The sequence below is a fragment of the Gossypium raimondii genome, chromosome 9 (assembly GCF_025698545.1).
Source record: "Gossypium raimondii isolate GPD5lz chromosome 9, ASM2569854v1, whole genome shotgun sequence".
Classification (NCBI taxonomy): Eukaryota; Viridiplantae; Streptophyta; class Magnoliopsida; order Malvales; family Malvaceae; genus Gossypium; species Gossypium raimondii.
Genome location: NC_068573.1, coordinates 37,145,633 through 37,169,127, shown reverse-complemented (window position 1 = coordinate 37,169,127; position 23,495 = coordinate 37,145,633). Strand labels below are relative to the sequence as shown.

General features: G+C 30.9%; 2 protein-coding genes across 4 annotated transcripts; both read right to left on the bottom strand.

Moving 5' to 3' along the window:
• Window positions 1-2,912: 2,912 nt before the first annotated feature.
• On the bottom strand, window positions 2,913-7,932 carry LOC105799417 (probable E3 ubiquitin-protein ligase RHC1A). 2 transcript variants are annotated; one of them, XM_012629968.2, is made up of 3 exons: window positions 7,766-7,839; window positions 6,713-6,801; window positions 2,913-4,258 (listed from the first exon to the last, which is right to left on the bottom strand). In XM_012629968.2, the coding sequence occupies exon 3, from the start codon at window positions 4,164-4,166 to the stop codon at window positions 3,231-3,233; it is 936 nt and encodes a 311-aa protein (XP_012485422.1). In that variant the 5' UTR covers window positions 4,167-4,258; window positions 6,713-6,801; window positions 7,766-7,839; the 3' UTR covers window positions 2,913-3,230. The 2 variants fall into 2 exon arrangements, with proteins under 2 accessions (XP_012485422.1, XP_012485421.1); XM_012629967.2 differs by lacking the exon at window positions 6,713-6,801 and having other exon boundaries at window positions 7,766-7,932.
• An 825-nt stretch (window positions 7,933-8,757) lies between these two features.
• On the bottom strand, window positions 8,758-22,634 carry LOC105799416 (uncharacterized). 2 transcript variants are annotated; one of them, XM_012629965.2, is made up of 18 exons: window positions 22,483-22,634; window positions 22,296-22,395; window positions 22,143-22,196; window positions 21,976-22,028; window positions 21,060-21,093; window positions 20,133-20,223; window positions 18,621-18,712; window positions 18,401-18,475; window positions 17,091-17,182; window positions 15,639-15,768; window positions 15,271-15,360; window positions 12,791-12,856; window positions 12,299-12,390; window positions 11,453-11,518; window positions 11,261-11,327; window positions 10,778-10,866; window positions 10,131-10,257; window positions 8,758-9,261 (listed from the first exon to the last, which is right to left on the bottom strand). In XM_012629965.2, the coding sequence occupies exons 1-18, from the start codon at window positions 22,539-22,541 to the stop codon at window positions 9,217-9,219; spliced, it is 1,422 nt and encodes a 473-aa protein (XP_012485419.1). In that variant the 5' UTR covers window positions 22,542-22,634; the 3' UTR covers window positions 8,758-9,216. The 2 variants fall into 2 exon arrangements, with proteins under 2 accessions (XP_012485419.1, XP_012485420.1); XM_012629966.2 differs by having other exon boundaries at window positions 21,976-22,019.
• Window positions 22,635-23,495: the final 861 nt, after the last annotated feature.

Here is a 23,495-nt window from a genome sequence, read left to right as displayed (position 1 = left end):
CTTGAATTTGAATCATTGATGTAATTTAATTTGCACTGTTAGATGTAAGGGAGCTCAACTATAAATTATAAAGCCTTCCCCACCTCATTTGTGATTATGCATCCTGTATCATTCATTACTTAGTAATACAATTGAAAGCATTTACTTAGAGCTTTCTTGTGCTTCCTTCCTTGAGATTTTCGCTTGTTTCACTTAGTTGTCTTTTATCATTAGTGCTTTAAAGAATTCATATAACTCCCAAACTTCGAGGGTTTATGCTAACTTAGGCAAATTGAAGTTTAGGCCCGTGACACTTAAATGAATTTTGGTCTAATATGTAACTCTATATATGAACTTTGGTTTTGTGCAATTTTATGTATGGAATTTTGATTTGATCAAATTTTCACAAATTATTAACACAATTATTAATATAGCATCATTTTTTGCTTATCTATTACATGCACAAATAATTATATTTATCCAATATAAATATAGTTTGATGTATTTATTCCTTTAAATGTGTATATTTGATTCAAATAAAAGTTTTATGTGTATAATTGCACCAAATCAAAGTTCATACAAATTGCACACTAAATCAAAATTAATGTATAATTTTGAGATTTGACTCATAATGAGTTACAAAATTTTTATATCTTTATTAAAATATCATAATAACAACGAATTTAAATATCTTTTAAATGCATGCTTTTTACATTACAACATCACGTCTAAAATGGAAATTTTATTTTATTTTTAAATATTTTTTTGTTTTCCCAAAAAAGAACAATTAGAGTGAGCTCAATGATTAATCTAGACATTATATAAAAACAAGCAGTGATACTAAAATTTTAAAAAGTATTTAAATTAAAACTTTTAAAAACATTTTCATAATATTTTCTAAAGCACTCTTCAAAAACAATAGCAACCTTAATCCGATGAGATGCATACATACTGTATCTATCAATTAAAATATATTTAAAAATTGTAACATTTGAAAAATAATATGTTTAAAAATTAAGTCATTTTATTTTAGCATTGTTTCACACTTTATAATTTAATACGAATGAAACATTTTAAAAAGTAAACATGTAAAATATATTAATAAATAATAGTTATATAATAAATAAATTAAAGTAAGCAACATGTAGAAATTAAAACCTAAATCATAATGACCTAATTATAAACTTCAGTATTAAATCACAAAATTTAAAACTTAAAATTAGAGATAAAATTGAAAGAAATGAAAACTATGTAGGACTTAAAATTTAAATAAATCATTTAATATTTTAGAATTGAATTACAAAAGATATATATAATAAAAATAAGCTTAAAATGAAATTAAATAGCAATAACCTAAAAATAAAAATATATCATACAACAAAACGCTTATTTATGTAATTCAAAAGTGAATACTCCCAAATTATAAAGGAAAAATAAGAATTTCATATAAGATGCCACTAGCCTCAACATCACAAAGTTTAAAAAAAACGCATGTATAATATTATAATTTTAAAAAAAGTATAACATTTCATTAATAATATGGTTATGAAATTAAAACAAAATAATATATATAAATTTAATTTTAAAAATATGATAATTGATATTAAAATGAATTAAAAATATTTAGAAATTATTTTAAAAACAATAATTATAATAATAAACTGTGTGAAATTCTATTTTTATATATAGTCACTAATTTACGAATCGTTAATTAAATTTAAATAATATGACCAATAATTAACTTATTGTATCATTATTTATATTTTTTAATTTCTATTTCAATTTAAATAATGTAATTAACTTTTAAAAGTAGTGATAAATTTAGGAACACCTTTTTAAACGGTTTTATAATTTATACTACTTTATTAAATAAAATTGTAAGTTGAATTTATGAATTGTTGAATATAAGAAAATCAGGATGACTTATTGTGAAAATATAACTTGCTGAAATGCTATTGAAATAATTTAAAAGGGAAGGATTTATATTACAATTTCCCTCCCACTGCTTACTTTCTTTCCTTTATTTAATCTCGCACACCATTTGTAACTTCTAAGTCTACATTGTAATATTATTTTATTTTATTTTAAAGTCTTTTTTTTTTTTTGTAAATTCTTTTTAGGTAATGTCTTTTACTAAAGCCTTGTTTGATGATAGAGTGTTTGGAAATTTTTAAAATTAATATTTTCATAATTTAATTTTTAAATATGTTTGATAATCTACAATAAAAACTGTTGGATAATTTTTTTTAAATGTGGAAAATAATAAGTAGATAATGACCTATTTATCATTTAATAGAGAGCAAATTCTATTTCTTTATTATATTTCATTTAAGATTATATTATCTTATCAAATAATTTAATTATATTCAGTATGTAGTTTTAATTAATATACTAAACAAGATTTATAACTTAAATTCAACCCTTGATTTTTCTTAACATTTAATTTTTCAATTTATCTAAATAACTTTTTCTGAAAATCTAATTACGTTAATTCATCCATAATTTTAAACTATTACCAACTTAAAGGTGAATCGGTTAAAATCGTAATTAAATCAAGGGTTGAATGCTTGTATTTTAGAAAGTAAACCAATTAAAATGTGAAATTAAACAAATATGTAAAAATTTTATATAAAATATTTTAAAAGTTAAATGCATGCCACATGGTTCACCTGTCAAAATTCTAGATGGATCTTTTTAACCCAAATTCTAGATGGATTATATTTTAGAGGCTTATATTACTCTTTTGGACAGCCTTTCAGTACAATTTAATTAAATAAATTATTAAAATTATAAAAATAAAGAAATTTAATTCAGTAGAACAATCCAATTACAACAATCACCCACAGACTCCCTCAAATTTATAATTCCAAGTTTAAACCCTAAATAAATTGTTGGGATAGAGAGTGTGTTTTCATAGATTAAAGCAAATAGTATAAAGCTCGTAATGTAATCTTGGTTAGTATTAACTCAACCAAACTTGTAAACCCATATCATACATGATGCTTAGTTTATTGAAACATGGAAGCATAGCATAGCATAGCATAGCATGCCATCAAGACTGCAGTTATTGAGTTATAGTCCTCATAGTAGATTGAAAACCCACAAGTACTGGCTAAAGAGTGAAACACAGTTTGCAGGACGAAATTGACCTCATTCACTTTTACAGAGACAGACTCTTTTAAGATCCCTCAATCCACATTCAGTGCAACTAATTTTTGCCCAAACACTACAGGTACACACAACTACAGACCTCAGTCAAAAGGCCATCCATTATACCCCATCGACTGATTGTTCTCATGCACATGCCGTGGGGAACTACTTCCTGCGGCTCCATTATGGCTAGAGCTTGAATTTGATGAACGGAATGGCCAGAAATATGAAAATGGATTACGTCTGCTGCTTTGGCTCTCCCTTCCACTGGAACTACTTCCAAAATTGCTGCTCCTACTTTGACCCCTGGGGTTATAACTCTGGCTGCTACCTGATCCTTGTGGTGGCAATTCTTGACGGCAAACAGGGCACGAGTTGTGCTGCACCAGCCATGGGATAATGCAATCCGAATGATATAAATGGTTACATGGCATTTGTCTTGCTTCAGACCCCAATTCAAATTTATCTTTGCATACAGGGCAGTGAGAGTCGGAATGAAGATGCCTCCGAGTAATCTTAACAGTGGGCATTGCATCAATTGAAGATCGAGTTGCCGGGGGAGGGCCCCTACGATCATTAGCTGACAGCTGTTCAAACAATTCTTCTAATCCTGGACCTATGAAATAATTTCCAGCATTACCTCTTGTAAAGCCAATTCCAGGAGCCCCATTAAACAGAGCTTCAAACCCACCATTCCCTGACAACCTAAAAGGAATTTGGCCACCAAACACCAACAAAGGACCAAATGGTGGATTATGCTCAAGAATTGAATCTGTTCCTCCCCTGATATTATGGTTAAAACTTCTATCAGCCAATCTCTGCCTCATGAAGGCTGAAAAAGCATCCATGAGACCAAATCTCTGACCACGATCTTCATCACCAGGAACTCCGAAAAAATCCATGGGACTGATAGGCACCATTTCATCCAGTTCTTGAACAAACCCCCCACCACAATAGCAGCAAACTGAATCATGCCCCTGAAGGATAACTGGGCGCCTGCATCTATAACACCAATGGGTATTTCTTCCAGTTGACATTTCCCTCTCTTTGAGAAAGTCTGAAAGAGAAAATCCCTCAAATGTCCTTACACACTCAGTTTATCTGTTTCTTCAGCATAACCTATTACAACCTGCAAAGTGATGTACCAATATGAAATTATCATATTGACTTATGTCCACTTCAAAGAATAAAAAGAACAATAGCATTTGCTTTACTTCTATTTCACCACAAAAATGAAGATACACAGATTCCAGAGAATTAGCATTACACCCTTCATCTGATTCATGCTACAACAGGTACAAATAAAGCATTCTGGCAAAATTAGACGAGATTGATTTGGATGCAAAATGGAATAAAAATTCTTTCTTTCTCTTTCCTAAATAATACATAATTACTCTTACCAAAAAAATGATGCAGAAAAAGTAAATTGATTATTTATTTCTGACAAAAGTTTTCAGTGTCAGCAGTCGGTACTAAACTGTTATGAAAGTATCAGCTGAGGCTAGTAGCAGAAGCAAGAGTGATGAGATGGATGTAAGGAAAGGAACTACAGCAAGAAATGTACAGCTGGAGGTCAAGCATTGCACGAAAGGAGAACTGATAGAGATGGATGAACTCAGGAGAAAGTTGACAAAAGTAGATGGATGGAGCAAAAATCATGTACAACAACCTGCTGAGCCAGAAAGATCTTAATGGTCAGCTTAAATTCTGTTTTCAAACCACACTAATCATATACTGTTCAAGTACTAAATTCTTATTGTCTATTGTTTTCAACTCTTAGCAAGGAATTATTGTTAGATATTATATATACATAGTTTCTGTATTAAGAGATTATGACTGAACAGACTCAAATTTCCTTTTTCTTCTCTGGCCTCTCTTCTCAATTCTTGATTAAGTAAAAATTTGGTTTCAGAGCTAGTCAAGATTCAGCCATAGAAGCTGGAAAAGCACAAGAAATACAAAGAAATGGCAGAAGGAACTAGACTCAATACCCATTCTAGATTCAACTGGACACAGTTAAGGCATCTAACAACCAGAAAGTTGCTAACTTTGTGGAAAATCAAGAGCATATCAGTAGAATTTTGGAGTTAATGGATAAAAAAGGACTACTAGCAAACCAGAATCCTGGGAGCACAGTACCTATGCTGATTTAGATTCCACTGTAGCTACTCAGTCAAGGTGAAGGCAAGAAATCTGTAGAAGTTACAGTCACTGATGCAAAAGTTAAATATACCTATAAGCATCATCATTCTGGTTTACTAGACAACCATGCTTTACCTGAAACCAGTAAACCAGCTTATAGAACAATGAGACCAATATATCATGATTCAGTCAGATGCACATCTTACAAGGGATAATGGTGAGCCATTCAGCGATCTTAAGAGAGTATAGTTGGGAGATTAAACTATATCATTGACACAATCGCATTGAGAGTTCTGCGGCTGTTGGTTGGGCTGGATCCAAGATTGATATGAGGACTACTACCGTTTATTGTGTCTTTGCTGGTGAAAAGTTCGTATAATGTAAAAGAAAAATGTTGTATCTTGATATGATGTAGAATCTGAGTACAAGACTATGACACATTCTACGTGTGAGATCATGTGGAAACATCATAATTAAAACTATAGTGTGAAAATCAAACTGTTCTTCATATCACCTCAAGTCCAATCTGTTATGAAGGAACCAAACACATCAAGATTAATTGTCACTTCATTCGTGAGAAGATTCTAGAAAATTTAATCTCCATTGTCTATGTGAAGAAAGAGAAGAACTTGTTAATTTTTTTACAAAAGCATAGGACGGAAATCAAGTTGACTATCTGTGTAACATGCTGGGTATGATCAATATCTATGCTCCTACTTGAAAGTATTTGTTGTGTATAGTTGTATTTCCATAAATGTTAGCATGTTTATAGGAGCATAATAAGAGTAGATTTGTAAGGATTAAATGTATAGATAAATCTTTTATCTCTTTCGATAGCTTTTCACAAGGAGGGAAAACAGACACAGCTTTGAGGAGAAAAGCGTCAGAGTTGCTTCAAATTGATTTTTGGGGAGAAATTACAAAAGCTGATGGGAAAACAGCCACAATAAACGGCAGGATTGTATATGTTAACATCTAAATGTAATGCAGCAGAAATACCAGCAGAGTTACTGCCAGTACTTGCCTTCCTACTTAGATGAGTTCAAGGAACCTTCAGAATTACCACCTGCAAGGTTACATGACCTTACTATTTACCTAACCCCTAAACCTGTAAACCTCAGACCTTACAGATTTCCTTACTACCATAAGGTCGAAGAGCAGAAACAAGTTGCAGACATGATGTCGTCCTCAATAATACAAACCAAAAAGAGCTCCGTTAGCTAATCTTTACTTGCTGGGGAAGAAAAAAGATGAGACATGAAGATTATGCATTAATTATAGACAACCCAAAACCATTTAGGATAAATTCCCAATTCCCAAGGTCGAGTACTTGCTAGATCAGCTAAAGGGTAATACATTTTTCGCAAAAATAGATTTAAGATCTAGCTATTGGCAGACCAGAATCAAGAAAGAAGACATTCCAAAGACGCTCAACACTAACCTCGTATGAAAATATCAACCAAGGCCACTAACAGGAGTAAGAATGCTGAGGTAGAGGCTAGGAAAGGAGCTACAGCAAGAAATGTATAGCTGGAGGTCAAGCATAGAAAGAAATTAGAACCGTTAGGAGCTGGATAAACAAGAAGGAAATTGACAAAAGGAGCTAAAGGGAGAGAGAATCAGGCATAGCAACCTGCTGAGATGGAAGTTAGCTTAAATTCTTTTTTGTAACCACACAGATCATATATTGGCCAAGTCTTATTGGCCATTACTTTCAGCTGTTAGCTAAGGAATTATTATCAGATACTGTACATGAACAAACTCATATTCCCTTCCTTTCTCCTCTTATTTTCTAGCCTCTCTTCTCAATTCTTGATTAAATAACACAACCCAAGCTCCCTGATTTCTGATCTTCCTAAAACGTACAATAAACTAGACATGGAAACAAGATTCACTAACAAAGGAGCTGCCAGGAAATAATAGAAAAAAGATGAATCAACAATTAAACCCAAAAAAAAATCTCTAATCAGAGCTCAATCCTAACAAAGTAAAAAAAGGCGAAGAAGAAATAATATAAAAAAGATGAATCAACAATTAAACCCAAAACAAAATCTCTAATCAGAGCTCAATCCTAACAAAAGTAAATAAAGGCGAAGAAAAGGATTGCTTTTATTTTTTTGCTTTAGAATTAAACCAACCTTGTTTATTCAGCAATAATTTCTTCAAGGGTTAACAACGATCAAGAAAACAAATGAAAGAAAAATTAAGGAAAAAATTCATCTTAAATACGAACAGTTGAGTCTAAGTTAGTGTGAGTCCAAGCTAAGATCAAGCAATCATTTAAACCCAACACTCAATATCCACATCATAACACAAAACTGTAGCTCAAATTGATCAGTTAAGACAAAGTTGAAAAACGAAGGGCTTCGATTTTTCTTTTTTATTATTTTTAAAAAAAATCTGTATTACATGAAGCAAAAATTAGAGAGAATAAAGGAAGGAAAACATAAGAGTAATCGATCAGAGAGGAGACATTAGAGAAATATGCAGATACCTCGAGGAGATCAGAGATGAATTTTTCCAAGAGATTAATAAAAATTGAGATATGGAATTTGAGGTTCTTTTAACTTCTTTTTTTCCACAAAGATAGCATTTTTTATTTGGGCTCAAATGCATATTTAGCCCTTGAACTTGACATCTCTCTCAAATTGGTACTTAAAACTCTTGTTATTTCTTAGATTCTACATTCTAATATTCTATTTAGAAAAAGGTTGAAAATGTAACAGTTTCCGGACATACGAGAAAAGAGTCCAGCCGAGCATATTTGGTGGTAAATTCTTTATTTTACTTAAAATATATATTTTTTATAAATAAACACCCAATCAATAACCTAAAATTCCCCAAAATATTGTTTTAATTTTTAAAACAAAGTTAAAAATATATTATATGGATATAAATCAAAGGATTTCAAGTGGTGGTATGAATACCTACCTAAATTCTTTTAACTTTCCCCACATTTAGTTCAATTTAATACACTTCAAAACATAATTTTATTTCTTATACCCTTTCAACATCTATATTTTAATTTCATCCATTTTAAACTATACTTTTAAATTTTAAAATTTTAATTCAAACCAAATAATAATTAGATCTATTTGATTAAATTCTACTATTAATCTTATAATATACGTAAAATTATTCATGTTCTCCAATTGAATTATTTTTAATCATTATATTTTTCAATTTCAAAATTTCAATCTTGATGTAAACTACAATCGTTAAATGCTTTAGCTAGCTTTTTTTATATAAATAAAATGTGATAATAACAAGTCAATATAAGATTACATACAAAATAATATGTTTGATGTACTAAATTTTAGAAATAATAGAACTTTAACTTTATGAATTTAATAGTTACCATTTGATTGAGATTAAAATTTTAAAATTAGAAAAGTATAAAAATTAAAATGATTAAAATTTTAAAACTCAAAAAGTATAAAAACTAAAAATCACGAAAACTAATTTACAATATATTGGCACAATTACTGAGCATAAAGGAATGTTTAGTTAATCTAACATATTCTACAACCAAGCAATAGGTACAATAGGTACTTGCATCAACAAGTTCATTTAGTTTCCATACAATTATACCAATCAAATGCTAGAGAAGAATAAAATGGTTGATAAAGAGTATTTAGTATTTACACATAATACAGCAGTGCTTGTGTTTAAGAAAAACTAGTGTTTATGAAGAGACTAGTGCACGGCCCAATTATTCCTTTGGACTTCGACCTCAAGACTTCTGTCTATGAAACTAGTATGCATTTCAATCAAGCAGGTAGATGATGTGTATCCAAGTTTAGATCTATCCATTTAACAGTTGTAAGTTACCTGCTTTAATGTTTTTCTGCTTTCTGACCACCTTTGATGTGCTGTAAATCTGTATCTAACAGGGACCAGTTACCTAACTTTAAGGGCATTCTTTGTCACTTACACAATTTTGCCTCAAAATGCCCAGCGTGTTTGAGATACGACGAGCAAAGATGAATGCTGAAACCAATCATTCAACCAAAATCAGTTTGGGTGTTTCGATAAAATCAGGAAGGTTGACTGATAACATTCAATAAGAATTTTGAAATTGAAACTCTAAAGTCGATGATATAAGCCTACAAAGATTTCAATACAACAAATAATAAATGGCGTAAACTATGTTACCGCTTTGAGCGGACTTCATATACAAATCATTTCCTTAAATTGAATGTTTTGTTTTTGCCACACAAAGTGTTACCAACTATATTACATCCCAATTCCCAAGCATGGAGTAAAACAGCTTCAGAAACAAACTCAAACAACTGAAGGTTGCCCTCTCGTTAGTATCATAGAATTATAAGGTTTGTTTTTATTACATGCAACATTTAAATGATCAATTGACCTGGTACCGATAGACAGACACCCTACTTTTTGTACCTAGTGCTTCACAAAACGATCTTAAATCAAAATAAATGATCATAATGATTTGGTTTTTATAAATCAATACTCGGTGATGGAAAGAATAGCGCTTTGCTTACTAGAAAGAAGATGCAATGTTAATTTATTTTCTAACAACCAACCATGATCAATAACAAAACAAGAGTCCATACGGTTAAAGGGTCTACCTTGCTCTCCGATTAGAATTTCAGCATAAGGCCATTCTCTCTTAAAGTTTTAATTCCTGAAAGTTTTCTTTTCCTTTTTTTTTTTTTAACGGATGCCCTTGTTCATGTCCTTGTGGGAATATCTAATTTTAGTCCATCAAACTCATGCATACATGCTCTACTTTCAGTAACTTATACGAGAGAAAGGAGGTAGGCTGAGAGTTAAAAAGAAGCTAAATCAATCACCTTATAAATACGGTATGGGGGTCAAAATAAAAGACTAACCTTTGTCCCAGCTATGATGGTACCATTAAGAGGATGACTTGCACATGTGGTAACACCTTCAGACAATGGAACAAAAATATTTTTCTTTCTTTGGTGGTTCATCTTAGACAAACTCTCCACATCCTCCCTAGAACGAGAAAAGATAAACAAAAAAAATGTTGAAAAAGAAACCAACTCCTGAAAGCAACATGGACAACATACATAATACGTATAAGATTATTTCTTTGACTACATACATAATATGGCATACAAGGACTTGTGTGTGTATGTTAGTACATACATAAAAACAAGCATGAACATGCACCCTTGCATGAGTGGTGCCTTCTACATGAAAGTAGCGCTGTTAATATTAAATATCTAATGTAGCATCAAAAAGCAAGGCCTATTGCACCCCGCACCTTTCCTCTGGACCATGGTGAGAAAACAACATATTGCCTAACAAGAACATCATTGAATACACCAGGGAGTACACCCGCAAAAAATTAGAAAAAATTTATGACTACAGGCAGAACAGCTTGTTTTGATTCAATCTTATACAAGAACAATACTAAAGATTTGACATGCATTGACCGAACAAGCAAATATGAATTGTCCATCCTCCAGAGAATCAGATGACTCAAGCAAGAAAGCCTTAAGGAGCCCCTTACCTGTAGTCCACATGGCTAGGAGAGCTTGTATCGGGATAGAAATCTAAAATATGTATGCCACAATCATATGATGATCCTACCGCATAAATCTGCAGTAAACAAATAATGGTGTGAGATAATATATATAATCGTTTGGGTCCCTATTGTTAAGAAATCCAGAAAAAGGCTATTTGATGCATATGATGCTAAGTATTGAAGGATGCTGTTAATCAAAATAGTACTGCATTACTTAAAACTGTATGTGAGGAAACAATCATAATAAGTCGCCAAAAGTACGAAACTATTATTACAAAAAAAAATAAAAAATTGAAGCTTATATGAAGATGATTTAGCTGATTATTGCACAATGCTCAAAAGTTGGGTTTCCTTTAATGTGCCAGGAAATTCATTTCCCCTTAAAGGAACTTGATGATTATCTTGAGTTCAGTGAACAGTTATGCATAGTGGTAATAGCTAACTGGACCAGTGATAAAACATCCTTACAGAAGATGTTGGTAGCCATGATGGTTTTCTCAAGTACAGTAGATCAGTTGATATGCTGGCTCCATTCCTAACAAATCAAATTAAAAAAGCAAAGTAGAGAACAAGAAATAAACGTCCAGTAAGCATATACAAGTTCCCATCCCAATGTCACAAAAATAGGACAAAGTTGTAAGTTTATACAGCTTTACTTACAACCAAGCTGGAGGAGGGCAATGAACATGCGTAACTCTTAAATTGTAAATATCCAAAACACCTGACCTGCATGACATGAGGAATTGAAAAGAAGAAAACGTCAAAGTTGGGCTTTGAATTTTCTTTGTCTCCAATGCATCATGATAGAAGCAAAAGGACATTTGAATTATGCAAAAACACAGAGTAGGTTGTGTCCTGAGGTCAACAGTAATTTAATTATGACTTTCTAATTTAGCTGTTTACGCAATGGATTCTGAACATGTTTAGTTCCCTACAGAAACTCTAGCAAGGACCTTAAGAAACGCTCCATGCTTTCTTGGTATTTCAACCTAAAACAGAAGTCGCTCCTAGAAAATGTTTCTTTCTCGAGAATAAAATCTTTGGCCAGTTATGAGCACAATCAGTAGATTCAAGATCAACACCAATGTATAGGTATGCAAAATCATCTTCCATGAGTCTAAGAATGCCATGTCATTTTTTTACTTTTTATTTCTGGATTAGAAAAATAAAGAAATAATCAAGGAGAGAAAGGAAAGAGAAGGAAGGAGAGAGCAGGGGAGGCTGGCCTGAGACAGATCATTGTCATTTGACAACAGAGGATGCAAGAGGTGCAATTTGTTCAAGGAATGAAAATTTGAGTACTTAGTTGTGGTTTTTATTTCTTTAGACACCAAATCAGAAATTTCAATATAGTTCGGGTACCACATGTAATTAACCCTAAAAACTTTGTTTTATTTGCTTATTCAGAACTGATAGATCACAAGAATAAATGTCATAAGCATAATCAACAATACAAACTAAATTATTAATTAAGGAAACTAATTATGCATTCTTTCCACAACTTACCAACCATCATCTAGATGGAATGCCAGTTGATACGGGCAAGAAGGATCAAGATCAATGGAGTGTATTTCTTTTGGGACAATATCTGATTGTGCCTGAAAATTGAAGGGAATATATCATTCAAAAACTTGTTTCACATTATGAAAAGGAACAAGGAGCGGGGTTTATTCCGATTTTACTTTAACATGATAGTTTGCTCCCATGTAACCTATTAACTCTTCAGTCAACAAATTGTTACATGAACAACTTATTTCACATCATATAACTACTGATATTTCTCGCAGTTCCTGATCAAAAAGGGCAATCCCAATTCATTAGAGATGTTAAATGCTGTTCAGTGTTCCGTCAAGGTACATGTCAGGCTATTGGACATTCATAAAATGGTCCTTCATAGGCGATTGCATTATCTAAGGGGCCTTTGAAAGAAAAATCAAACAGAAGCAAACGTGTTTCCTGAAGAAAAAGAACATGGCCTGGAAATTTTTCACAGCATACCTTTAAAGATCCAATCTTTGCCAGCTTTGAGGCCAACTTGAAAGATACTAGAGGTGGGAGACCAGCCTGAACAATGGAAAACATTGTTAATGTCAGTACAAGAATAAATACGATACTACAAATTTGTCAACTTCCAAAGCTATATTAACCATATGCATAAAGATATGTCATCAATAACTGGGTCCTGGCAGTGAAGAAAAGGTGGCTTAGGATGGCTTTTGTATGCTTGAGCAGTTTTTCTTGAGATTGGGTCTTAGTGCCAGCAACAGTCTGGAAGACTTTTTCCAACATGCCACATATTAAAAGCAGGTGACAAACAAAGATTTCATCATAGAGCGGTGGCTGATGAAGTACAAACAGCTACTCCATATATAAAATCATGGAGATCTAGCATAAGGTAAATGCAAAATTAAAAGCTGACTAATATCTATTGTGCAGCTTTATTATAATTAAGTTTTAAAATTGTTCAATATTCAGTATTATTTGAATCATCCATGCTAATAGCATCGTTTGGTTTAGACTTATATTGAACTACATCATATAAAAGGTAAAAGATCTGACAACTTACAAAAGTAGGAACATTGATTTGGATAACTTTAAAGCTGCGATTGTTTCACTAAAAACAACTTCCAGAAAATGATTTCTGGAAAATGGACTAATTTTTTGGAAAAGCTGATATTTTTGGTGTCTGGATAATTTTGCATAAAATATTTTCCGACAAATTTTCATGTAATCATTTCTAAAAGTTGTTCCTAGTGAAATAAACACAACATAAATATATTTACTACAAAAATTATAGTAACATATCCTTTTGATAATAAAATTTATTTTATAATAAAATAATATTTTACAATAATTAATATCATATATAAACTTTTTGGCCAACTATATCATATATAAACCTAATAATAAATAATGTCTAATTAGTAAGTTTAAATTACATATATTACATATATGAGAATGCATAGTGACACGTTAGAGTTGAAAGAAGTAAATAAAGCTAAGCATTATTTAAATAAATACTCATATTTGTATAATTAAAATATTCATATTTTATACTATAAAAATTTATTATAAAAATTTATAAATTGTAATATATATTTATCATTAAAATATTAATATAATTAATTTTCAATAATACATTAAGAATACTATTTAAAATTTAAGATTATTATTGTTAAAATTTATTATTAAAATCAAAATGTAAAATTAAATAATTTATTAAAAATAAATTATATTAATAATTCATTATATTATTAAATATAAATAATTAAATATGAATGTTTAATAATATTAAACATTATAATATTTTAATATGTTTAAATATTTAAAATTTTAAAATTAAAATTAAAATTTATTATTAATATAATAATTCTAGGCTTTATTTAAGTTATTTTTTATATAAAAATAAAAATACTTATAAAGGAACTCTTTTTCGGAAAATGACTTACACTTTTCAAAATGATAAGTCAGGAAAAGAGTTTACTTTCCGTTGACTAAGTTATTTTCTGTTGACCAAACTGTTTTCCACAAAACAAAAACAAAAAAATGCAAAAGATATTTTCTGTAAGTCATTTTCCATGAAACAAACGCACCCTAAAAGTACAACCCAAACCTTTTCTCTAAGTTTGAAATCTAGGTTTATTTAAATGAATATTTATCAAAGGGGCTGGATTTAGTATTTGGTACAAATATTTTAGGAGTAACAGTGTTGATTGAGGTCTTTGGCAATAATTTATTGACTAGTGGTTGGCACAGAGAATTTAGGTGTAATTCTTGCATTCTGTAATAATGCCCATTATTGGGGGCCTAATGTCATGCTTTGTGATACTTTTCTATTTTTAGAATTTTATTATGTATAAATAGAGGCTGTTGTAACTAACAAGAAGCATAGAAAAGCATAAAGATTTTATCTCTCAAAAATTTTGTTTTATTCTCGTTCTCAATGAACTCTGTCTCCTAGAATTTCTTTCCCAACATGGCATCAAAGCAGCAGGTTCTAAACCATTTCTAAAAGAGAAAAAGGAGATACGAAACCTCCCAAATCAGCCATGGCAAGCGGTAGAGAAAACTCAATTTTGAAGGTAACATCCTACTTAAGAAAAGGTAATTATCCGAGTAATCTAAAGTGCTAGATACAAGAAAACCAGCATGTGGATTGTGGATTTAGGGGCAGCTAATCGTATGAAAGGAGATGCTACTAGGTTTCATAAATATAGTCCATATCATGATAATGTAATGGTATGTACTTTTGATGGGTCACTAAGGTAGCTAATATAGGTTCAGTTATTATCTACAACGATATAACCCTTAATTCATTACTATTTGTGTGACTTATTAGCTTGTGTGACTTCATTATCTAGTATCAATAAGGATATGGTGCAATCATGTTGTGGCATTACCAATTAGGTCATCTGAATTTCAAATATCTAAAGAAACTATTCCCTTATGCAACAAAGTTAGAACTTCAATTGTCTTACCTCATTATGACACTGAAAAGCAGCAGATGTTCTTCCTCCACGAAGATCCCACATATAGATATTTCCATCCTTACTAGCCCCAAAAATGGTCTGCTTAAATCATTTAATAACCGTAAGGATAATTTAAAAGCTAAAATATAAAGTATAGTAATTTAATAACTTCACAAATTATTCTATTCTGCTAATTCCACACTATTTATTGCCAGCACTACATTAAGGGAAGAAATTTACAAAATATAGTATAAAACTTAAATAAACCAAATACCAAACATAGATTTCTTAACAAAACTAGATTGAGATATGTATTCTACAATTTCAGATAAGTAAAATTAATAATTAACAAAAAGAGAGCTCTTCATTTAATTAACCTGATTATCCACATGTAGTTGGATAGTATTGAGTGTGCTACGAGAACCAGTAATGAGTTCAAGAGAAGGAAGAGGGCTCTTTCTTTTATCCCATACATTGACTACACCATGCGTGTCTGAGGCAATTAACCTATAGTAACCAGCCATTGGGAAAGAAAGCAAGGGAAACAAAAATTTAAATCAATTCGACACAAAAATTGGCATATTGAAAAGATGACAGCCATTATGTGTTTCATAAACATTTTCGGAAACTAAAAGAAAAAAAAGGGAAAAAAAAATCAGCAGTGAAAATAAAACATTTCATTTACAGATCCATGAATCATCAGAAAAATCAAATACTGTGTCAAGTAAAATAAGTGCTGCTTGAATCAATAATATATTAGTTAACTAGGCTTTAGAACACAAAAAGTGGGTTCAACTCCTTGATGATACTAATTCCAAAGTTCAATTGCTTAAAAACTTCAGTCACAAAGCAGCTGAATTATAAATTAGTTTGTTGCTAGGTCAGTTAGGATCCCGAATCCCAGGAAATTATAGATCTCAGCAATCTAAAGCTATGTTGCTCAAACTTGAGTGTGTGTTGGATATGCATATGTATCTAACACGAATATGGTTAGATTTTTCTAAGTTTTCCATGTATCTAGAGGATCCTTGAAGGCCAACATGAGTTTCGAAAATGGATATTTCAAGAAAATCGGAGAGCCCAAGCAACACAGCTCTAAATATTTATGAGTGTACATGTCACCAAAAAGATGAAGAAGTTAATAACAAAGGGGGCAGTAACTAGCTTGTTTCTCACCAACAAAGCCTCTTGACTCTCTTCCACGGCAAAGCTGGCTAAACAAGTTCCTGAAATTTGTTACCAACATGTATTTGTACCTAAAATTCAAGTCCTAGTTCAAATATGAAAAGGAAGGCCAATGACTTTTTTTTTGATTTTTTGTTAGAAAAATATAAACAATATGAAAATTTTAAAACAACCTAAATAAGATGATTCAAAATAATAGCTCTCCATGTTTCTAGTCTAGTGGAAACTAGACTATGCTGTCTTGACCTTCATGTTCTTATCCTAAAGATGAAATTCAGTTATTCTTGGAGAGAACAAAAACATCAAGTTTTCTTTTTAGCCCAAGATTAAAGCTTAAGTTTAATACGAAGGAACCTGCAAAAGAAAGGCATAAAGAATGTTCCATGTAAACCTCTAATGAACTATTTATGGCACAGAAAAAGTATATATAAAGAAAACATAATATCAATTGAAAACAGGGCACTCAAATTTGCTTCCCAAAATGATAATGCTTTTATGTTTTTTGTACTTCACTACCAAAGGTGGTTTCTCAAATATGAAAGGATCAATTTAACTAACTCAATAGTATAACTTCAAAAACCAAGCTCATATTTATTAAAGATAAGCCTGAACAACTACTATAGTTTTCTAAGCCTTTCACCAACCTTGAATTATCAGTTGCTGTAAAAGCTATCTCACATAGACCCTTATAGACTTCAGAACCAAGAACAGACAGAGTGCGTCTTGTTCTTAATACCTGGGTTAACAAAGAAGAAAATTGTCATGATACATTGAAAGGTATAATCAGAGATAAGCAAACCGTAAGAATCCCTTGACAAATAAATTTTGAAGACAAGAATAAAACAAATAACTGTAATTTTATTTAAAGACCTGAAACTCCCTAAGTTGCATATTGGAAAACAGGATCAAGTAAGAGCTAAACTGTTGGATGGGCAGATAATCAAATGTTGACTAATTGACCGCTGATAACTGACAGTGTATATAGCTGATTTCTAGGGATTTAATTGATTCAATTACCTTATGTTTAAGGATTTAATTTTCCTTTTTCTTCCTATTTTTCTATCTAAATACCATTGGCTTTGTTTCTGTTCCTGGATATTTACTTGCTGTATGGTTTTTTTTTCCATGCTTTATTTTTCCTGTCATAATTTGGTTTGCAAGTTGAGCATTTATGATATCCATAGACCAACTAGAGGGGGATTGACAACTTAATTTACAACTGACCAAATTAACACTGAAAGCTTGTGATGGAAATTACAGCGAACTAAATTTAAAGTTTAACATGATTATAGTCTGAATCATAGGAATTAGATCACTGATTTTTATGGATTTCTCCAGATTTACATCTTTACAATTTCCTTAGTTAGGTTTATACAACTTGTATAAATACCAATGTAAATGTTAAGTTAAATGCACAAGTGAATTCTTTCTCACATATATTTCTTTTATTTTCATAATATTCTGATCATCAACAATAGATTGACATACTCTATCTTGAACCATATCAATGTTACATGAATGATTATTTATTCCAAAAGCTTTAAGTTGATAAAAAGAAAAAGAAACAATTAGTTTATTTAAGTTCCAAGCATCTGTCGCTCACATACTTGATGAATGATTAATGGGCTTAAATGTGAAACCAAATAGAAAGAGAAATTGCAACCTGAAGAACTAGAACAGAAATGCATAGATTGATGGGTGAGACACAAAGTAAAAATGTATAAAAGGGGGAAATGATTGTCAGACTTCAAACTTGAAAGCTTTGATTGCATGTTAAATTGGTTTATCAATTTGCTGGGGAAAATAAAAAAAGTTTCGGAAATAACCCAACCATTACATTTAAATGCCAACAATCACATAGACATGATGAACCTACAAGGAGCTAATCCACATGGTACATTGATAATTATCACTTCCAATAATGAGAGTTATCAAACATGAGAGAGAAACTTACCTCAACTGGTTTAGAAGAGATGTAACCAATATCAAAGATAAGCACTTCATTACTTTTCACAGAAGTACATGCAACCTAGCAAAGTAAACAAGAACGTTATGCTAGCCACTACCTTTTGCATATGGCAAGTGCAAAAAAGAAAGAAAAAAAGTAAAATGTCTGATGACCATATGCAACATCTAACGACATAAAAGTTTGAAGATATGTAAGTGAATAGAACCTCATCTTGGTTAGCATGATTCCACCGAACATCATCAAGTTGTCGTTGCAAATTGAGGTGCATTAAATGCTTACTTTCATCTTCAAGTAAGCCTATTCCAAAGAAATAACTAAAAACAAAAGTAAGGTGCAAGGATAATAAATTATCATAACTAAACATAAGTATGAATTTACATAGGAAATCGTAATTAAATTTGAAACAAGCAGAAAAATGTAAAATATGTTTACACGCTTCAAAAAGAACTGAGACGATGCACAGTTTACTTGAAATTGAAGAAATAAGGAGTTTGGAGTAATTAATTAGAATTCTTCAATCCCACCAAGTTTATCGTCATCCTTGGTTCAAGGTTATTGAATAATAAGAGGAAGTGAAAGTTATACTTGTAAAACAAAAACCATTAATCAACTACGCATGACCGTTGTAGATGTTGAGAATATTATGCAAACTGTTAAGTGGTTTTATCACACACCTATTAAGCATTAAATTTCCGGTGGTCTTATATTGAAGTTGAACCCCTTCCGGTTATTACCAATTGGTTTTAGGTTGAACTTTTAATATGATATCAGAGCTCAAATTTTGTCATGTTGTTCTTCCTAATCCAAGTGAGATTGGTGAGCCCTAATGAGGTTGTCCAGGAGTAGCCTCTTTGAGCTACATGTGAGGGGAGTATTAACCAGTGTCATCCCACATCTGTTAAATATTAGATTTTGTATAATCTTATATTAAAGTTGGACGCTTCAACCTATAACCAACTGATTTTAGACTGAATGCTTAACATGATTTTATTAAATTTCTTGTGGGCTTGTATTAAAGTTGAATCCCTTCATACAAATTGATTTTAGGTGGCTGCTTAACATAATATTAAAACTGGTCAAATTAGCAAAAAAAAAAAAAAAACGGTTAAAAGACTGTTTGACCAAATTTATGTTAGTTTAAATATTTAATTTTGTTATTACAAATTATAAAATAAATGTTTATGTAATTATTATTTATTTGTGTTCAGTATTTTTTTCCTTTTCTGAATTTTTCTGATTTTTATGAACCAATCCATTGATGGCATGTAACTACAAATAAACAACCACTAAACATTACAGACTAGGCATGTTTTATGTACCTAACACAACAATATGCAAAAAGGGACACGTCAAAGTTCAAACTATGTTTTTGGATAAATAATTTGAATCATCAGCATCAATTACCTAGGAATATGGGCACCATGTTTAAAGAGGCATACCAAATGAACAATTTTAGTGAGATGTCTCTCTCCTTGTGCAAAACCACAATTTTAAATACCAGAATTTCTTTTACATTTTCTACATGCATGACTTGCATGTACCCACAAATTTAAGGACATTGCCACAAAATCATTTTAATGATTTCAATTTTCAATTAGACTAATGTACACAACTCATGATATAATGTACATTAGACTTTTATGCAAACATGTTAGGGGAAGGGGAAGGGGAAGGGGAAGGGGAAGGGGGAAGTGGAAAGCAAGTTTATTAAACTTACGTGGCAACGAACCAGTACTCTGGCAATATAGAGTCTCAAAGTCATGAACGGTTAAGCACCCTGATTTTGTCACAGAAACTATGTATATTCCCTGTATACAATTATTGATTAAAGTATTAGAGAGAGCAGAAAAGAAAGAAGAGAAAAAAAGGAACACTAAAAATGCAGTGAAAAGGAAAAGGGTAGATAGGATAATAAAATTAAGAAATAGAAGTATCTCTTGTTAATTTGATTAACTATTTGTCACAAAAAGTGCAACATAGCATGTAAAATTAGATGAGTTATTCAGTAGGGGGTACATAGGCATTTCATACGCATAACACAAGACTCTAAAAGCCACAACCAAAGTTTTCAAGCCTTAATCAGTATAAAGCCTTAGAGAGAGTTTATAATACAGATACAGATATCACCTGAACTAATGGACACAACAATCCATAACGAACAATGATTCTACATGCCCCAAGACCCTAAACAACAGGATCCAGATTGACATTATTTCAAAACGTGTTATAATTTGGTCATGCCTATTTGTCCTCAATTGGACACCACCATAGTTAGAACTTGAATTTCCAAATTGGAAACCTCAAGTTCGAATCTTGGAGGGGAGGTATTATTACCGTGAAATGTTGGCTTCCCTTAAACTCAAAGTTCTGCTTCAAAACATGGCTTGATAAGTTCTAAATATGTATTCAAGCCAAACTTTAAACAATATAACTAGGTCTATATATGCTGTTTCAAATTTTATTGTATGTCCAAATATTCTTAACTATCTAAATCAACTTATATGTCATTCTTAAAATGCAAGCTATACAAGAACATGAGAAATGTGTATAAACCAAAAGACCATCAAGAAACACAATTAGCAGGAAAATTATCATGAATACACATTGGAAGCTGTAATTCTATGATTAGAACGGTAGGTTTCACCTTATTGTCTAAGTCAATTGCAGATATTCCTTGCCTGAAAAAGAAGGTTAGTAAGCTATCTTTTGAAATGAAACAAGAAGGATGAATAAATTAAAATCTGAGAGAGAATATCAAAAGGTTTCACTAACATATTTCATTTTTAAAGGAACTTGAAAATGCACTTTTGAATGTTAAACAAAAGGATGATTAATTGATTATATAAATTGAATTCTCTAGAGTATGACTTGTAGTAACTAAAAATTGTAGATGGAAATAAACCTAGTAAAGAAAGGCCAAATCAAATTATCAGTGGTTCTTAATTCTAAACCAAAATAAATTCGGAATTAAATTAAAATGTCTAACAAGCACCTCTGAACTAAAGAGAAAAAAACTGCGCTTTAAAACTCAGCCCAAGCAAACATTGGGACTTGAAATACTATGTTGTAAGTTCGTATATCTAAAATTTTATTCTCTCAAAAATGAGTTTCTAACTATCTTAATGATATCTTCTCAAAACTTCAGCACTGTGCCAAACTATCCCTAATGCAACTTGAAACATTGGCTTTTTCTAACAATGGATAACAATAGAACTCTACCAACATCAGGTGAAAAAGAAAGCTTGAGACTTAATTTATAGGCATCATTATTACTGATTTTTCCCGGATGAATGTTTTTCTTAGTTGTACTTCTGTCTAGCAGATGGGTTATGTTCCATGAGTGATTCTACAAGAAATTATGATTTTGAATAAAGATTAATAATCATTATGCATTTCGCTTCTTGAAGAATTAGCATAAAGCAAAAGTAAAATATGAAAGCAAAACAATTGATCTTAAATGAAAATTTTGTAAACATTTGATACCAAATATAAAAATCATAAATATATGTACATCTTCACTAGATAAATACGAAAAAAAAAAAAAGGTAAGAAGCACAAACATTCGGAACGGAAGCTGGCGATCTGAATTCACAGCATTGTTAATCTGATTCATCTAAAAACAGGTGTTTAGAGTCATAAACCAACGGATTAAACAAAGGAAGAAAAGAGAACAAAATAAATTGCAAAAGAACAAATTGTTAATGACCCAAAATAATTTGATGCATACATGAGTTTGACATGGCTTTCCATCAATGTGATAAAAATGCGAAAACGCCCCAATCTAAGTCATCGCAAAGCAAAGATCAGTAATTCAACAAAACCAACCGTTAAGAAGAAGTAAAAATAGAAAAATGCAGAAGAAGAAGAAGACTTGAAAGACCTCAGCATAAGAGTGCATGAGGAGATCAGAGATACTGTGGCGGTATTTGGGATCGAATTTTCCGTTCAATTCGAGATTGCTTCTCCGCCATGGACGCGGCCTATGTATTGGAAAGAACATTTTGAGATTCACCCACTATTAAAGAATCAGAGAAATAGAAAAGAGAAAATAAGAAAGAGTTGGTTACCTTGGTTTGAGTTTAGGGTTTTCCGTTGAGGGTTTGGAAGTAACCAAATAACTATCCATTACAAAGAACAAATGAATGCAATCAATGAGGATTTGCTACTTATGTTTGCATTTCCTTTTTCCCGCCATTGGGGTTTACCGCTTAAAGCAAAACCTTTTTTTTTTCATAAATAAATGGTCGGTTTTGAGTATCCAATTTAAATAAATGGAATAAATACTAATATTAATATCAATGCTCAATGCTTCCTATAAAACTAACACAATTATAAATATTAATATTTTTAACCGAATAAATTTTGATATATAAAAATAAGTTAGCCCAACTTGTAGGTTTAAATCATATTGTGTTAAAAATAATTATTACAATTTTAAATATACGTCTATTTACTATATAAAGGGTAATTTATTAAAATGATCACTTTTGTTTACCTTGAATTACATTTTCGTCTTTTATGTTTGAAATGTTAAATTTTAGTCACTTATATTAATGTTTTGTAACATTTTAGTCACCGAGCCGTTAATTGTTGTTAACGGTAAGCTAATATGGCACGTTAAATTATCATTTCAAATAAAAATTTAGGTTAAATTATACAATTAGTCCCCATATTTTTTTGTTTTGAGTAATTTAATTTTTATTTTTATATTCTTTTAACTTTCTTTTTTATTCTTATTTTCCATTTTCGTTTTGACCAATTGTATAATTTGACCTAAATTTTTCGTTTGAAATGATGATTTAAAGTGCCACTTTAGCTTACTGTTACACCTTAACAACAATTAATGCTCGATGATTAAAATATTATAACACAATAACATAAGTGACTAAAATATAATATAAGACAAACAAAAGTGACCGTTTTAATAGTTTATCCTTTAAGCAATTATTAATAACATTTTATAATTTTAAACTTTTATACTTTTGAATTCATTTAAAATAAATCTGGACAAATGGGTCCAAATTCAAATGAAGATAGACAACTTTATATTCAACTGTATTACATGTATAAAATTTATTAA

Bases quoted from the DNA above. Each gene is read 5' to 3' on its own strand.
- LOC105799416 (XM_012629965.2), bottom strand. From the start codon at position 22,541: ATGGATAGTTATTTGGTTACTTCCAAACCCTCAACGGAAAACCCTAAA. The intron at 12,857-15,270 runs GTAAGACAATTG...TCCATTGTTCAG, and splicing joins CTTTTCAGTGTCATAATGAG to GCTGGTCTCCCACCTCTAGT. The intron at 11,519-12,298 runs GTAAGTTGTGGA...CATGTCATGCAG, and splicing joins TTCCATCTAGATGATGGTTG to GTCAGGTGTTTTGGATATTT.
- LOC105799417 (XM_012629967.2), bottom strand. From the start codon at position 4,166: ATGTCAACTGGAAGAAATACCCATTGGTGTTATAGATGCAGGCGCCCA.